Genomic DNA, 17679 nt, shown 5'->3' with positions numbered 1-17679 from the left:
CCGCTCTTTCCTCCTGTCTCCGTCGCAGGCGGCGAACTTCAATGTCTGTCTTTTCCTGATGCAACTCGACGTCCTACCCAGGAGAAGCCTGAGGCTGCGACGAGGGAATCAAATCTGCCCTCATCTTTGTTAACACCCACCAGCGTCGACAACGCCGGGATGAGGCCGAGCGCTCGTAGCTTGTTGCCCTTAGTCTGTATGGCGCCGAGGGTCGCCTTAAGCCCCGCCCCTTCCCCATGCCCTCACCCAAGATGGCGCCGCCCCGGCTTCTCTACCCTCCAGCAGCTGGGAAAGGGACGGGAAAGAGGGAGAAGGGAGGGCGGCGGGGAGGAGGGAAGCCAAGAAGGCGGGAGGAAGGGGGAGTGAGGGGTAGAAGGGAGCCGAGGCGGAAGTTGAGGGGCCCCCCGGGTGGAAGTGACGCTACCCCCGCTGCCCAAAATGTCGGCGCCCAGAGGGAGGTGTAAGTAATTAAAGAGGAAAGCCGACTGACTTTCCCGGCCTCCCGGGGCCGCCTCAGGGCTCCAGAAACCCCTTTCCGAGCGAGCAAGGTGGACTCGCCGGGCCGCGGGGCCAGCCGGACCTGCCCCCGTCCCGGGCTCCCGGGCCCGCACCTCTCAGGGACAGGGGGGAGGGGCACAAAAGGCCGGCTCTCGGGGCCTGGGTCCCCGAGCGGACTGGGGAGGGGGGCCAGTCCCAAGGGCGACTGGGTGGGGAGGAGGCGGGGCTTAGCGGCGCCGGGGCGGAGCGATGGCTGCGAGGTGGTTGAGTGGGCGTGGCTTGTGGAGTGGGCGGGACTGGGTGGAAGTGGGAGGAACTTGGGCAAGGGGCGAGGTTTGACGAAGGGGCGTGGCTCTGGGAGACTGGTAGGCGGGCCCTAGGTTGAAGGGTCCTCCACTGGGGCTGAGTGGGGAAAAGGGTTCCGTGTGGAGGTGGGAGGAGCTAGGAGAAGGGGTGGAGTTTGTATAGGGATGAAGCTTTCAGAAAGTGATGGGCATAGTGGAGGGGGGTGGGGTTTAAGCGTGTAATTTGGGGGCGTCTTTAGGGGAAATAGCAAGTCTTTATAACTGCAGGTGAAATGACTTAGAGAAGATGGGGAGGGCGTCAGAGAGGAACGGCTGAGGTGGCAAGAGAGGGAGAGTGATGGGGCCTTGGAAAGAAAGGGGTTTACGTAAAGCCTGCGCTTAAGGAAAAAGTGAGCGGGATTTAGTAGGTGGATCTTGGAGAAGAGATGGAGACTTCAAGAGGAAGCTCGGAGTAATTTAGCAGACAGCAGTTAATCAAAACAGCTTAGCTGTTGAGTCTTAGCTATGCAGTTAGTAAGCAACCACACTTGGCGCGTGTGGCCACAATTATGCTTAGTCCTCACCACCTCCTGAGGTAGGTCCTCCTAGTATCCTATTTTGCGGATGGAAATAGAATCGGTTGGTTTTCTCGAGGATAGTCATGGTCACCCTGGAAGGTTGATTCATATGCCCTTAACCCAAAATCTTTGTTCTCTCATTGGCTAGCAATGTCAGCCTTCCTCCGAAGATGACTTTCATCTTCAAAGAAGAGAGGGGGTGGCTTTCAGAAATACAACAGGCTTCAGGAACAAGACTTTGGAAGGAGTAGGTGGGGCCTGAGCGCGAGTGGGCGGGGCTTAACCACAGTGGGTGGGGCTTGGAGCAGGGTGGGAGTCCAGTTTAGAAGTGATTGGGAAGATAGGCAGATGAGTGGTGGAAGTGGGGGGAATCCCAGGAGAGTGGGAGTGGTTTTAAGGGCAGTGGGTGTAGCCTCTGACAGATGGGCGTGGTTTGGGAGGTAGTTCTCTGGATTTCCAGGGACAAGTGGCAGGTCTGAGTCCAAGGAGCCTAACTGGGGAGGCTGATGGGGAGGTGACTCCCTCACCCCGCTCCATGTCTCCCTGCTCCAGAGAGAGCCCCCACCCGCCACTGCCCTAGCACCGCGCCGCCATGGATGACGCGCCGCTGCCAGCGCCCCCGCTCCCCGCCCGGGCCCCGGCCCCGGCCCCAGCTCCACCCGCTGCTGCCCCCCGTGTGCCGTTTCACTGCAGTGAGTGTGGCAAGAGCTTTCGCTACCGCTCGGATCTGCGGCGCCACTTCGCTCGGCACACTGCGCTCAAACCCCACGCGTGTCCGCGCTGCGGCAAGGGCTTCAAGCACAGCTTCAACCTGGCCAACCACCTGCGCTCGCATACCGGCGAGCGACCCTACCGCTGCTCCGCCTGCCCCAAGGGGTTCCGAGACTCCACCGGCCTGCTACACCACCAGGTGAGTCCTGCAGGCCGGCCCTAGGGCTGGCCTCGCTGTGCTGTGCCCTCGGAGCCCCGGAGACCCACTGTGGGCGACAGCAGACAGCTGGCCCCTGAGAAAATTTTTCTCCCCCTCCCTCCCTCCCCATCGAAGCATCCTGACCAGTGAAACCAGGAATTAAAACATTCACAGTAAATTTGCCCCTCTCCTCGCCCGTGCTTCTGCTCATATGCCAGCAACTTTGTGTTCATCTTCCCGTACTGTTTTCTAAGATAGATTTACCATATATGTCCTTAATTCATTTACTCAGCAATTACCTATCAAATGATTTCCCAGTTCCCAACCCCGGGGCTACCAGGATGAAACCAATGACGTCCATGCCTTCGGAGAACTTACATTCCATTGAAAGTGGTCCATCGCCAGGTAGACAATCAGCAAATTCACAGGCGAGGGTGATCTAGAAAGGCAGAGATTTGGGGAAGGAAGTTAAGACAGCAACAGCACTAATAACCACCTGCTATGAAGGAGGAAAGGGGGAAGAGCTCTGGGCTACCAGCCAAGGTAGGAAGGGCAGGGCAAGGTGATGCTCCAACTGAGACCTGAAGGAAGAGCAGGAATTCGCCGTGGGAGCAGCATAACAGGCAAAGGGAACAGCCAGTCCTGAGGCTGGAGGGACCAAAAGAATGCGGACAGTGGCCGGACGCAGACAATGAGAGGGTCGCAGCTGGATCCTGGCCTCGTGGACCTGGCCGGAGGCTTCCCCTGCATCCCTCTGGGAGGCCAAGACTGTTCCCGGGGCCAGACGCTCCGCCCTGACGCCGGGCTCTCCCTCCTGCCCTCGCAGGTCGTCCACACTGGTGAGAAGCCCTACTGCTGCCTCGTCTGTGAGCTCCGCTTCTCCTCGCGCTCCAGCCTGGGCCGCCACCTCAAGCGCCAGCATCGTGGGGCGCTCCCGTCCCCGCTGCAGCCCAGCGCAGGCCTGCCCGCCCTGAGCGCGCCCTGCTCGGTCTGCTGCAACGTGGGGCCCTGCTCTGTGTGCGGGGGCACGGGGGCGGGAGGGGGCGGCGCCAGCGGCGAGGGTCCAGAGGGGGCAGGCGCCGGCGCGGGAGGCTGGGGGCTGGCCGAGGCCGCGGCGGCAGCAGCGGCGGCCTCCCTGCCCCCGTTCGCTTGCGGCGCGTGTGCGCGGCGCTTCGACCAGGGCCGTGAGCTGGCGGCCCACTGGGCAGCGCACACCGACGTGAAGCCCTTCAAGTGCCCGCGCTGCGAGCGCGACTTCAACGCGCCTGCGCTGCTGGAGCGGCACAAGCTGACCCACGACCTGCAGGGTCCCGGCGCGCCCCCGGCGCAGGCCTGGGCCCCCGGGGCCGCCGGCGAGGGCGGCGAGGTTCAGCCAGCCTGGGACGGCGGGTTGCTCCTGGGCCGCGCTGGGGGCGGCGTGCCCGAGCTGGGGGTGCTGCTCCCGGAGGGCGGCGGCGAGGCGCCCGCGGAGCCGTCGGAAGACACGCTGTACCAGTGCGACTGCGGGACCTTCTTCGCGTCGGCGGCGGCGCTGGCCAGCCACCTGGAGGCGCACTCGGGCCCCGCGGCCTACGGCTGCGGCCACTGCGGCGCGCTGTACGCGGCGCTGGCGGCCCTGGAGGAGCACCGGCGCGCCAGCCACGGCGAGGGCGCGGGCGCGGGCGGTGCGGAGGCGGCGGCAGCGCCCGCCCGCGAGGGGGAGTCCCCGTCCGGGGAGCCCGCGTCCGCCTCGGGCCGCGGCAAGAAGATCTTCGGTTGCTCCGAGTGCGAGAAGCTGTTCCGCTCGCCGCGCGACCTGGAGCGGCACGTGCTGGTGCACACGGGCGAGAAGCCGTTCCCGTGCCTGGAGTGCGGCAAGTTCTTCCGCCACGAGTGCTACCTCAAGCGCCACCGGCTGCTGCACGGCGCCGAGCGTCCCTTCCCCTGCCACGTCTGCGGCAAGGGCTTCATCACACTCAGCAACCTCTCCAGACACCTGAAGCTGCACCGGGGCATGGACTGACACGGCCGGGCCGTGTGCCCCGCCGTCAGACCTCCCCTCCCCGGGGCGCTGGACTCAGGGCCCGGGCCCCGGGGACCTAGGGACCACAAGGGAGGCGCCCCCCACTGGCCCTCCAGAGCCAGGCACGGGCCCTGGGAAGAGGGGACTCTGGCTGGAGGGCAGGGGACCACCCAGCACCTGCATGGGCCCCTGAGCTGGTGGGCGGCAAGACTAACCTCGGGGTCCCGCATCTATGGAGAGACTCCTAACCTCGAGGCCCCTGGAACACGTGCTGAGCACCCCCATATCAATCGGCCTCTAAGCTGTGGGGAGCTGGGGATGACAAAGGGTCTCCACAAGTCCTCCTCCTCTTGAGGGCCCTAATAATAAAAGATGGGCACGCCCTTCCCCACCCAAGGGAAGACTGCCCCTCTTCCTAAGAGCCATCATTCCAACCATCTAGATCTGGAGAATGGGGGAACCATGTCCCCGGATTTCCCTGGATTCCCCCCCCAAATGCTACCCACCAGGAGGAGTCACTGGTGCCCCCAGATAACAGATATAGCCGGAATCTGCCTCCTCCCCTGTCACTTAGACCCTGTGTGGAAAGAGGACCAGGGTAGTTGCCCGGTCTCGCTCCCCTACTGCGGAATGGATGGACCCTAATGACCTTCCCCGCCCCTCAAAACATAGAATAGGCTGGTTCAGAATCCGACCCCCCTCCCCCCGTAGGATGGACTGATCCGGATCCACGTAGACTCCATCCCCTGTCCACTGGAATGGGCGGTGCCGGTTGTGGCCTGCACCCCAGCTCCTCAGAGCAAATACCACAGACATTCCTCTGCGCCCTCCAGCGTGGGGGCTGGTCCACGTCATCTCCGGCTCTGCGAGCTCAAGAGTGGGGCGTGGGGTTCGCCGGGGTATCCCTCACTCTGCTGTAGCACCTGTCGGTCTTTCCATATCTGTCAGTTTGTCTGTGTTCTTCCCAGCGCCAAGGGGAAGGGGGGTTTGGCTGGGGGGGGGGGGGCTGTCCCCTGTGAGCCTCGACCTCGCCCCCTCGCCTCACTCCCCAGCTTCTCCTGGACCCCAATAAACGCCGTCCTTTCAGCCGCTCCCGTCTCAGGTCCTGATCCTTGGCTTTTAGGGACGTGGGGGCGTCTCCCTCCCTGAATTAGGGCAGGGAGACAGACAAATAAAGACAGCTTTCCTTTCGCTGGAGACATTTCGAGTCCTCCACTCCCTCACAAAGACTGCCTGCCACCTCGTGGCATGTGGGAATCTTAGTTTGCCGATCAGGGATTGAACCCGTGTCCCCTACACTGGGCGAGGCTTAACCAGTGGACTGCCAGGGAAGTCCCAGTGTATGACCCTTTTAATGTCAGGGATGATTTAGATCTCATCCGAGTGGAACCCTGCCTCTGAAAGACAAAATTCACCCCCAACGAATGGACATGCCCCCTGGGACCAGACACCCTCAATCCCACAGGACACGCCCCCAAACACCTAAAGGCCCCGCCCCTTAGCTTCCGTGTCCCAGGCAACCAAGTTTCTCCCTTAGCATCCTTCCGCTAGATTAGGATCCTCCCATCTGAGAGTGAGCAGACTTTCCACACTGTCTTCTACACACTAGATTTTATTCCTGTATTGAGTGCCAGGCACTGTAATTCCCCCTGGGGATCCAGCAGCGAACAAAATTACTCCCTGAGAAAACAAGTGGCTGGACTGTGTCACATTAGGTGGAGTGGTCTGGTGGGGGGAGAGGGGGTGGGGGGATGCTTCTCTGCAGAGGCGACACCTGATCTGAGACCAGAAGGGTGAGGAAGGGCCGGCCAAGTGGACAGCTGGGCTAGCCCAGGAGGGGAGGGGCTGGTGAGAGGAGGTGGAGTGGTGAGCAGGAGTCAGGGCACGCAGACCCTGGGCCGACACAGACATCTGACTGTGCTCCGTGGACGCTGACAAGCACGACTGTAAGTGTGAAGGGATGCGACTGCTGCTGCACTTTCCAAGGGTCCCTCTGGCCCGCCGCTGGGTGGAGAAGGGGGCTGAGGGAATGCAGAGCAGGCTACTGCAGTCCAGCAGGAGAGAGATGTGCGCGCTTGGAGCTGAGCGGTGGACAGAGCTGGGGGGGCCCAAGGTGAATCCTGGAGGTGCGATGTGGGAGGGTGTGTTGTGTGTGTGAGTGTGTTTAACGGAAGGGAGGAATCGGGGCGGAGGCTGCTTTCGTGGTGGGTCCGAAAACGGAGAGAAAGCAAAATTAGGTGAGGCTGGAGGGGTCAGGAGCGCCATCTTGAGCTTCTTAAATTTGAGATGCTTGGGAGGTGGTGGTGGTCAGTTGCTAAGTCATGTCTGACCCCACGAACTGCAGCACGCCAGGCTTCCCTGTCCTCCACCATCTCCCAGAGTTTGCTCAGACTCATGTCCATTGAGTCAGTGATGCCATCCAACCGTCTCATCCTCTTGCCCCCTTCTCCTCCTGCCCTCAATGGCACGCTTTAATAAGGCTGTGCTATTGATAGGCATGAACCCTAGAAAAACCCTGAACTCAGAACCACTGAAATACCCATTGCTATGATCTAAGCATGTCCCCCCAAATTCATATGTTGAAATCTTAGTACCCAATGAATGTGATGGTATTTGGAGGTGGGGCCTTTCGACGATGCATAAGTCATGGGGGCGGAGCCCCCACGAATAGGATTCATGCCTCATAAAGGGCTTCTTTGTAACTGAAAGGACTCCAGAGAGAATGTAGCCCCTTCCACCCCATGAGGACACAGCAAGAAGGCACAGCAGTGAACAAGGAAGAGGCCCCCTCAGCAGAAGGCAACCATGCTGGCACCTTGACCTTGGACTTCCAGGTTGCAGAACTGTGAGCAATAAACTTCTGTTGTTTATAAGCCACTCGGTCTGTGGTATTTTGTTATGCCAGCCTGAATGGACTAAGACATTCATCACCAATGCAGTGAATAAATAAATGATGGTATATTTATGCAGGCTTCTCTGGTGACTCAGATGGCAAGGAAGCTGCCTGCAATGCCAGAGACCCAGGTTCAATCCCTGGGTGGGGAAGATCCCCTGGAAAAGGAAATGGCAACCCACTCCATTATTCTTGCCTGGAGAATCCTCATGGACAGAGGAGACTGGCGGACTGCATGGGTCCATGTAGTTGCAAAAGGGTTGGACGTGATTTAGCGACTGAACAACAACAACAAGTATTATGCTATGAAATACTATAGGGACTTCCTTGAGTGTTCAGTTAAGAATCTGCCTTGCAGTACAGGGGACACAGGTTCCATCCCCAGTGGGGGAACTAAGATCCCACATGTCTTGAGCACCTAAATCCACATGCCACAACGAAAGATTCCACAGGAGTCAATGAAAATCCCCCCTGCTGCAACAAAGACCCAACACTGCCATTTAAATCCATAAACACTATACAGGAAGAGAATGCATGAATACAGAGATACACAGTTACACAAGCGAAAGTTACAAAGAAGCCAGGCCAAAGAAACCAGATAGGTAGAGTCCCATTTCCTTCTACCACATGGAGGCAAGCAAAGCTGAACTGTAATATCGCTTAGGACGCCCTGTGGGTGTGAACCATCTAGAGGAAAACTTTTTTTTTTCCTGTAAAACTCACAACAGTGTGGATAGATGGGTTAAGCTCCGGGTGGGACATAGTGGAACCTTCTATGGGGCTCTGGGGTGGCTGCCAACATTCCTTTTCTTAATCTGCTGATTATTTTATAATACTTTGTTAAATTGTGTGTTTTTATCATGCCCTTTACACCGATACGTCTTATATTTCACACAGAAAAAAACATTTAAAGGAAGGAGATAAGTTTGAGGGCAAACAAGTGGGAGTTTATCATTCAAGAAAGACGTTTTGCCTGGAGATCCACACGTGCCCACTTGGAAAGGTGGCACATCGACCCCTGGGAATGCTCAACCTCTCCTCTCTACCCCCACTACTCAGCAAGGGGAAGCAGGCTCACCCATTTGGGGTAAAATAAATATATATATTTCTCCGAGTTGGAGAAACAAGACCCACCTCCTTAGGTACAGGTAACGCCCCCAGGGACAAGACCCGCCCACTTGGAGACCGCTCTGCCTGCGGAGTCGAGGGCCGAGAAATGTGCCAGGGTTGTCATGGAGACGCCCGCCTGGCAGTAGGGTGATGAATAGGGACCTCCCTCCCACCTCACCTACACTCCAATCCTTTCTCTTCCGAGACGGTAGCGAAAGGGACTCACCCCCTTTCCCGAATGCTCCCCAGTGTCAGGGGGTGGCCTGGACCTGGTCCCCTACTCGTGACACGGAGACCCCATTTTATCGATGTGCTCAATTGAGGCTCAGAGGCTGAAGGGGTGGGTTTTACCCTGAGGGCGATCTCAGCGGTTCCGGAGCATCAACTTCTAGCCAGACGCAGGCGATTCCCACGCCTCTGTGGGCTGCGCTGACTCCCGCGCGCAGACCCACTCACCTGCGCTCCGCATCCCCCCTCCTCCCCACAGCAGTCTTCCCTTCCAGGGAAACCCCCATTACAAACCTGAAGCCGCGTCCTCCTCACCCCGCGTCCCTCTTTGTGTGCGCCCTAAGTCTCTTCAGTCGTGTCCCACTCTTTGCGACCCCCTGGACTGTAGCTCGCCAGGTTCCTCAGTCAAAGGATTTTCCAGGCAAGAATATTGAAGTGGGTTGCTATGCCCTCCTCCAGGGGCCCTTCCCCATCTTCAGGATCGACCTTGCGTCCCTGAGCGTCTCCTGCATTGGCAGGTGAGTTCTTCACCACTAGCGCCACCTGGGAAACCCCTCGGCCCTCTTTATTCACCTACAAATATTGCTCGACGTGCGACGCTCACTAGGGTAAAACAGGTGAACAAACAGGTGAAGAAAGCCCCCGCCCTCGGGGCGTTTATATTCCAGTGGAAGGGGAAATAGGCAATCGGTGGGCAACTGATACACAGCCTAATATTTGTGATACGTACAATGTTGGAAATTAGGGCCAAGCAAGGACTAGATGGTGACAGGAGAGATCTTTTAATTTTTATTTATTTATTTGGCCGCGGTGCGCTGCTTGTGGGATCACAGATCCCCTATGAGGGATCGAACGGATGCCTCTGCCATGGAGGCGCGGAGTGCTAACCACTGGGCCGCCAGAGACTTCCCAAAAGGACTATGTGAGCTAAGGTGGACGAGACAGATGTCTCTGAGGAGATCTGCAAGAAACGAGGGAAGGACGGAAAACATGATGGTAATCTAGGAGAGGGCTTCCCAGGTGTAAAGAATCTGCCTGCAGTGCAGGAGAAGCGGGTTCGATCCCTGGGTTGGGAAGATCCCCTGGAGAAGGAAATGGCAACCCACTGCAGTATTCTTGCCTGGAGAATCCCAAGGACAGAAGAGCCTGGCGGGCTACAGTCCATGGGGTCACAGGGTCGGACACGACAACCTAGGAGGAGGGCATTCCAGGCAGAAAAGTGCGCGTGCAAAGCCCTGAGAGTGAACGAGCCAAGAGCGCGGTGAGGATGGAGCAGAGGGAGAAAGGCTGGAGCCCGTTAAGGGAGGCTCCAGGGTTCAGGCAGGTAGGGCGGGGAGCGGAGGTGTAGGTGAGGAAGGTAGGGAGGAAGAGGTGAGAGCCCCGGGACCGGGACCGCGTTCAGCACAGGAGCAAAAATGATTACGGTTTCCTGGTGCTGGAGACCTGACGGACGGAGGGGCGGGGCCGCAAAGCAGGGAAGCCAATGAGGAGGCGACAGCGACGGGAGTGGCATCGAGAAGGGCAGCGCTGGACCAATCAACGCCAGGACCCGCCCCCAACCCGAGGACCCCGCCCCCTGCCCGGGGACCCCGCCCCCTGCCCGAGCCGGCCCCGCCCAGGCCTCCTCGCTCACCTGGACCCGCGCCCCGCCCCCTCCCTGCTCGGCCCCTCCGTCTCTCCTGCATCCGGCCCGGCCTCCGCGCGGGTCCCACAGGAATTTCTCTAAAACACTAATCGGATCATGTGACTCTCCAGCTTAAAACCTTTTCAATGGCTCCTCAGTACACTCGGAATGCGTCCGACCTTCAGCCTGGACTGGGAGGCCGGACGTCGTTGCTCGTGAGGCCCTTGCCATGCCCCAATCCAAGGCCCCACGTGTCCCCCGAAGGCACAGATTCCCACGGCCGCCGCCGCTGCACACACGGACCGCACGCTGATCCCTCTGAAACTGCTTTCCCTCACCCTCATTCCTGAATTCGTTTCTTTATTTTATTTAGGAAAAAATACTTTAAGGCTTTAAAATATATATAATAAAATAATAGCACACACACTTAGGTATGTACCCAAAAGAATTGAAAACAGCCATTAAAACAAAAACTTTACACGTAACGAATACTCGTAACAGTACTGTTCACAACAGTCCAAAGATAGAAACTATATAAGGTTCATGAACAAATGAATGGATAAACAAAATACAGTAACCCATACGATGGAATATTACTCAGCCATAAAAAGAATGAAGCATTGGACTTCCCTGGTGACGCATGGATAATAATCAGCCTGCCAATGCAAGGGACATGTGTTCAATCCCTGGTCCGAGAAGATTCCACATACCGTGGAGCAACTAAGCCCGTGAACCACAACTATTGAGCCTGTGCTCTAGAGCCCACGAACTGCAACTACTGGGCCCACGTGCTGCAACTACTGAAGCCTGCATGCCCAGAGTCTGTGCTCCGCAACAAGAGAAGCCGCTGCAGTGGGAAGCTCGTGCACCACAACAAAGACCCAGTGCAGCCGAAAATAATTAAATAAAAAAGAATGAGGTATTGACACAGGCTACACATGGATGAACCTGGAAAACATAAATGAAAGAAGCCAGTCATAGAGGACTACACACTGGATGACTCAACTGATATGAAATATCCACAGCAGACAAGCCCATAGAGACAGAAAGACAATTACTGGTTGCCAGGAGCTGAGGGGAGAAGGGAATGGGGAATGACAGGTTAATAGATCTGGGTTTCTGTCCAGGGTGATGAAAAAGTCCTGGAACTAGACACTGGGGTTTATTGTACAACTTTGTGAATGTTCTTATATCACTGAATTGTACACAGTTCAAAATGGCTAAAATAGTAAATTTTTATCTTTTTTTTTTTTTGGCTGCACCACGAAGCATGTGGGATCCTAGTCACCAACGAGGTGTCAAACCCATACCCCCTGCAGTGGAAGCCCAGATTCCTAACCACTGGACCACCAGGGAAGTCTCTAAAGTGGTAAATTTTATGTTATGTGTATTTTAACAAATAAAAATATACACATGCACACGTTCATATATTGACTACTAGTTTTAAAACATAAGGTACTCCTGACTCCATAGATCTCTCCCCTCCCCTGACTGCCTCTCCCTTCTCAGAGGTCACCCTACCCCAAATTTGGTGCTTATTGTTTCCATGGATGTGTTTAAACTTTTGATTCTTAAAATACAGCATTATCCACCAAGTGCTTTTAAAAATCATGCTCCTCACCTACTACCATCTCTCCCATCTCTTTGTGAGATAGACTTAGACCCACCACTTTGAAACTCTCAGGACCTCACTTTACTGCTCTGTGAAATGGGAGAGTAACGTTACCCACTTCTTAACACCAGGAGGAACAAATGGGCTTGTGTTTGTAAAGCACTTACATTGTAAGTTATCATTTATTTTCATTTATTTTTTATTATCCCCATTTGCTTCTTTTCTCTTGGTGAAATATGGAACACATTCACCATGGTTTCAAGTTCCAAAAGTACAAAAGGAGAGAGTGTAGTCACTTTCAGTCCTGGGAGTTAGACAATGTTGCCAACTCCTCGCTCTCCTCCCAGTTCGCCCAGACACAGCCCGCTGATAAGTGCAGACGGGGCAGGCTGTGCTCCATCTTCCAAATTTTTCTCTGTTATCACTTGGAACATTTCCCTATTTTTACACAGCGAACTTCTTTGTTTTTTCTTTTATGAACACACAGCATTCCGCTGGGTAGATTTATCACTCAAATCCCCGACGGATGGGCATTTAGTTCACTTCCCCTGTTTTGAAGCAAGGCACAATACTGCAACAATTAACCTGATACAGACACTTCTCCTGGCATGTTTCTGAGTAGTGCTGGTATATTTCTTTCCTATTTCCATTTGTTCCCTCTTCCCATTTCTAACTCCTGGCTTGCATCCTGCAGGTTTCAGCAGAAACACTGTTGCCTCCAGGAAGCCCTCAGGGGTCACTCTCAGAGGCGAGTCTGCTCCGGTAAGCCCAGGGCATCCTGTTTCCTGCCTCGGAGCAAACTCTCCGGGAGGGCAGTAGGGCCTGTGTCTGTCTCCTGCTCCGTCAGACCGGAAGCTGCCTGTGCACTGGGTCCAGCGGCCTCTGTCTCTGCTACCGACGCTCCAGCACCAAGGACAGAGCTAGCTCGTAGTAGGTGCTCAGTAAACAGCGGTGGCTTCGGATGCAGTGAATCTACGTAGCACAACGAGTAACTGGTTTCTTAGCGTCAAGGGGATAGCCACGCGGGGGTTAATCACGGAGGGCGAGACTGAGGCTCACAGAGGGAACGTCGCCTTCTCAGGCAGCCGCGTTACGGCTGCAGTCAAGTTCCCGTCCCGATTGCGGAGACTTTTCCCGTCGCCTGCCACTCAGGGCCGCATTCACCATCTTTCCCGGCCACCCGCCTCGCCCCGCACAGTGCCTGGCGCTGACAGGACCTGATGAATGTGCATGTGTTGAAGGAATGAATGGGTGTGTGTGTGTGTTTGTGCGTGTGTGTTGTGGGAGGTGGGGGCTGACCTCCTGGAGGCAGAGGACGGGCCCCCAGCCCCCTCCCCTTAGAGGACCCAGGCGTCCGAGCCGCCCTGCGTCCCCGCCGCCTGGGTCCCCGCGTCCACCCGCTTCCGGCCTCCCCGCCAGCCTTTTCCCCTTCCAGGCGCGGGCGAGGAGCCGGGTTTCCGGGGGGAAGGCTTAGGCGGCGACACCGAGCCCAGCCTCCTCCCCCGCCCCCGCCCCCACCGCGCTCGGGGGCCCTGCCTCCCCGCTACCGCCGTCCGCGCTCGGCCGGCCGCGGGGAAGGAAGAAAGGAGCGGAGAGGCGGAGGTAAGGGCCGGGCGTCCGGCCGCGGGACCGAGCCGCGGGCCCCGGGCTCAAAACCCTGCCGGGGAGGCCGCGACCCGTCGCCCCGATTCTGCCGATCACGCCTGCGGGGGGCCGAGGGCTGGGCCCAGCGCGGGGACGGGCCCCCCTCGGGGGCCGGGGGCTCCCCACCCAGCCCCAGCGGCCTTCCCCGGGGGGGCGCCCAGGCCCGGGCCCCCAGCTCCCTCCTCTCCCTTGTCTCAGGCGCCCGGCCCCCTCCCCCAGCCCTCTCCACCCCCGGGGACCCCGGAATCCACACCCCCCCCAGGTACACAAGTCTAGATGCAGGTCCCCGGCATTTCCTCCCCAGCGCGCGCGAGCACCCCCAGCCCCCGGAATCCGGGCCCCTGAGCCCCCTCCCGGCCTAGGACTCCTAGCCCTCCTATCCCGGCCTCTCCCAGCCTCTGGCCGCCGGGGCACCACACTCCCATTTCCGGGGCCTCTGGACCCTGCCTCCCACCCCCTCCTGTCTGGCACCGGGGACTGTATCCCGGCCCCTCCCGGCACGCTCCGGCCAGGGCCCCCCGGGAGGAAAAGCGCTTCACCGACTTTGCCCCGTTTCTTCTGTCTCCGTCTTGCTCTCTCTGTCTCCCTGTCTCTCCCTCTCTCCATCCTGCCGCGGTCCCGCTGGTCTCTGCTGGCCCCATCTCTGCCCGCATCTCTTTGTTTTCTCATCATCTCTGTCTCTGCTGGGTGTCCCCATCTCTCTGTCTGTCTGTCTGTCTCTCTCTCTCCTGCTTTCTGCCTCTCGCCGTCCCGTCTTCTGCTTCTCCAGGTCTCTGCCTCTCACCCGGCCCCTTTCCTCGTCTGTCTCTCCCTCTCTCTTGCCCCCTTAAACCTCTGACCCTCTATGTCTCTCCATCGCTCTGGCTCTGCATTTCCGCACTGCCCCCCACCCAGCCCCCCGCCCCCGCAACAATATCTCTGTCTTTTCCCTTTCTATTTACAGGCATGGATCCGCAACCTCCTCCACCTGCCCAGGGAAGCCCACCTCACCGGGGCCGGGGCCGGGGCCGGGGCAGAGGCCGAGGCCGGGGCCGAGGCCGTGGCCGAGGGGGCGCTGGAGCCCCCCGGGCACCCCTGCCCTGCCCCACGTGTGGCCGCCTCTTCCGCTTTCCCTACTACCTCTCCCGGCACCGGCTGAGCCACTCGGGCCTGCGGCCCCACGCCTGCCCCCTGTGCCCCAAGGCCTTCCGCCGGCCGGCCCACCTCTCGCGCCACCTGCGCGGCCACGGGCCACAGCCCCCGCTGCGCTGTGCCGCCTGCCCGCGCACCTTCCCTGAGCCCGCGCAGCTCCGGCGCCACCTGGCCCAGGAGCACGCAGGAGGTGGCGTCGAGCTGGCCATCGACAGGGCGGCCAAGGAGGCGGCCGAGTCCGGCTGGGGCCCGCAGGACAAGGCCGCCGAGCAGCCACCCGGCGCCGGAGCGGAGGAGGAAGAGGCGGTGGCGGAGGAGGCAGCGGCGGCGCGGCCCGAGCCGTGGGCCGCGGGGGAGCCGGCCACGCCGGCAGCTGCCACGAGCGCGGGGCCCCGCGAGCCGGAGGGGGCCGAGGCCGAGGCCGGGGCGGCGGAGCTCAGGGCCGAGTTGGCGCTGGCGGCCGGGCGGCAGGAGGAGAAGCAGGTCCTGCTGCAGGCCGACTGGACGCTGCTGTGTCTCCGCTGCCGGGAGGCCTTTGCCACCAAGGGCGAGCTCAAAGCGCACCCGTGCCTGCGCCCCGAGGGCGACCAGGAGGGCGAGGGGGGGCCCCCGCCGCGCCCCAAGCGCCACCAGTGCTCCATCTGCCTCAAGGCCTTCGCCAGGCCCTGGTCGCTGTCCCGCCACCGGCTGGTCCACTCCACCGATCGCCCCTTCGTGTGCACGGACTGCGGCCTGGCCTTCCGCCTGGCCTCCTACCTCCGCCAGCACCGCCGCGTCCACGGCGCGCTCAGCCTGCTGGCCCCGCTGCCCGCGGCGGCCAAGAAGGACGACAAGGCGGCGGCGGCGGGCGGCCGGACCTCAGGGAGGGGGCCCGAGGGGGGCGAAGGGGCGGAGCGCGGGGCCGCCGCGGAGGGCGGGCCAGGCGGGCAGAACGGAGGCGAGGCGGCCCCGGCCCGGGCCCCGGCCGGCGAGCCCCGTTTCTGGTGCCCTGAGTGCGGCAAGGGCTTCCGGCGCCGGGCGCACCTGCGGCAGCACGGGGTGACCCACTCGGGCGCGCGGCCCTTCCAGTGCGTCCGCTGCCAGCGGGAGTTCAAGCGGCTGGCCGACCTGGCGCGCCACGCGCAGGTGCACGCGGGGGGCCCAGCCCCGCACCCCTGCCCGCACTGCTCGCGACGCTTCTCCCGCGCCTACAGCCTGCTGCGCCACCAGCGCTGCCACCGCGCCGAGCTGGAGCGGGCCGCCGCCGCGCAGCAGGCACTGCAGGCCCCGGCCTCGCCGCCGCGTGCCCTGCCGCCCCCCGCGGGCCAGGAGGCCGAGGGGCTCCCGTTGCCCCTCGCCCACATCAAGGAAGAGCCGCCGTCCCCGGGGTCCCCGCCCCAGTCGCCGGCGGCGGCAGCACCCCCTGTCTTCCTCAGCGCCTCCTGCTTCGACAGCCAAGACCACTCGGCCTTCGAGATGGAGGAAGAGGAGACTGAGAGCAAGGCTCATCTGCGCGGCCTGGGGGGCCTGGCCTCCTGACCCGCACCCGCCCCCCTCAGCCCCTCCGTGGGAGCCGCCCCCACCCCGGCTTGCAGCATGAAGGAGGGAAGTAAAAGAGAGGAGCCTCCTCTGTGAGCCTACCCTCCCCTTCCAGCCCTCGACATTAGGGGCGGGGGCTGGACGCCCCTCTGTCCCCATCGCCCACCCCCAGGCCCCTGATGCTGGTTAGAAACTGCTCGCCCCACGTCTGAAGGCAGGACGCTGAGTCGGAGGCGGAGGACATTGGCCAGAGGGATGGAGACTGAAGGGGGAGCACCCCCCCCAGCCTGGCTGCCTCCCCATTTCACACACTGGACACCATCACCTCTTTGGAACTGCCGGATCCTGGGGTGGGGGGCAGTCCCCAGTGAGCAAAGGTCTGTCCCTGTCCCCTTGTCCGTCTGTGAATAAATGTGAGTTTGTGGAACTAGAGAGAGTGGGGCTGTCTGCGCGGGGAGGGCCGGTGGAGGGGGTCTGGGGAGCAGGGCGGCGTCTGCCAGGCCCTGAGCCTTGGCTCGGAGTGGAAGGAGGCAGAGCCCCACTTCAGCGGACACGGGCCCGCGAGCCAAGCAAGACACTCATGAGAAGAGCCAGGGGCAGCAGACGACAAGCTACCCTCTGCCCGGGGGTCTTTGGGGACCCTTACGTGCACTCATTGGCCGAACACTGCCCGGGCGCAGCTCGAGGCCCCGGGAGGGGGGAAGAGGAAAGCCACTCGGCACCGGCTGACTCGGTGTAGCCACCAGCCCCAGGCGGCACTCCTGCTGAAATGGAGAATGATACGTTTACGATAAAATAATTAAAACGGAATAAGATTAAGCATTCCTCAGTCACACTGTTTCAAGTGCCCAGTGTCCCCCTGTGGCCGGTGGCTACCCAGCTGGACAGCACAAGTCTAGAACATTCCACATCACAAAAAGCTCCACCAGAACCTCGCTGCCCTAGGTAATAAGCCAGTCTGCACCGTAACATCAGGTATTGATAAGGGCTTCCAAGAGAACTGCGGGGTGCTGTGGAGATGGAGCCCAAGGGGACGGCAGGGCCTCTGGGGAGATGACCTCTGACCTTTTGACCTGAATGAAGAACCGGTGGAAAGAGGGAAGAGCAGGGGCAAAGAAGCAGGGGTGTGTGTGTGTGTTGGGTGGCTGCTCCCTGTTTAAGAAACCACAAGGAACCGTGGGCGGGGTGGGCAGTGTCATTGTGTACACAGACCTCGAGGTCTGTGTGTGTGTGTGTGTTTAGGTCCTAGTAGTGGGGGGGGGGGATGTCTCCAGGCCAGTCCTCCTTAAGCCCCCCCTCCTTCCTCCTACTGACATCCTGCCCTCCAGGTCTCTCAGCACCTGGGAGACCAGGCAAGGGGCGGGTGACATCCTTGTTTCCTAGGGCAGCAGACAGAGGCTCGAGGCTCAGGGAGGCGGTCTGCTTCCCGGGTGTGATGAAACTGGCAGAGGGAGCAGGCAGGAGGGAAGCTGCGAAGATGGGGGCTGAGAGGCAGGCCAGGGAGACGATGACCACTCGGCGCTTTGCAGAATTCCCAGACGTAACGAGACACATTGTAGCCGAGCCCTTGGAACGGAGCCTGGCACATAGGAAGGTCTCCATTTGTGCTGCGTTCACCACAAACCAGGCTGCATGTTGGCGCCAAAG

At 60.0% G+C, this 17679-nt stretch overlaps 2 protein-coding genes across 8 annotated transcripts; both read left to right on the top strand.

The window, feature by feature from the left end:
- Positions 1-102: 102 nt before the first annotated feature.
- Positions 103-5363, top strand: FIZ1 (FLT3 interacting zinc finger 1). Of its 7 annotated transcripts, none has more exons than XM_070450359.1 (3): positions 103-192; positions 1509-2270; positions 3097-5363. In XM_070450359.1, exons 2-3 carry the CDS (start codon positions 1953-1955, stop codon positions 4270-4272), a joined length of 1494 nt encoding a protein of 497 aa, XP_070306460.1. In that variant the 5' UTR covers positions 103-192; positions 1509-1952; the 3' UTR covers positions 4273-5363. The 7 variants fall into 7 exon arrangements, with proteins under 7 accessions (XP_070306460.1, XP_070306459.1, XP_070306462.1 ...); XM_070450358.1 differs by lacking the exon at positions 103-192 and adding an exon at positions 366-460; XM_070450361.1 differs by lacking the exon at positions 103-192 and adding an exon at positions 369-460 and having other exon boundaries at positions 1913-2270.
- Positions 5364-12330: 6967 nt separating this feature from the next.
- Positions 12331-16459, top strand: ZNF579 (zinc finger protein 579). The gene is made up of 2 exons (XM_070450351.1): positions 12331-13341; positions 14327-16459. The coding sequence occupies exon 2, from the start codon at positions 14329-14331 to the stop codon at positions 16030-16032; it is 1704 nt and encodes a 567-aa protein (XP_070306452.1). The 5' UTR covers positions 12331-13341; positions 14327-14328; the 3' UTR covers positions 16033-16459.
- The last annotated feature ends 1220 nt before the right edge of the window (positions 16460-17679 follow it).

The sequence above is a fragment of the Odocoileus virginianus genome, chromosome 20, assembly GCF_023699985.2.
Source record: "Odocoileus virginianus isolate 20LAN1187 ecotype Illinois chromosome 20, Ovbor_1.2, whole genome shotgun sequence".
Lineage (NCBI taxonomy): Eukaryota > Metazoa > Chordata > Mammalia > Artiodactyla > Cervidae > Odocoileus > Odocoileus virginianus.
The sequence above is the reverse complement of the archived record's forward strand: the minus strand, read 5'-3'. Positions and strand labels throughout refer to the sequence as shown.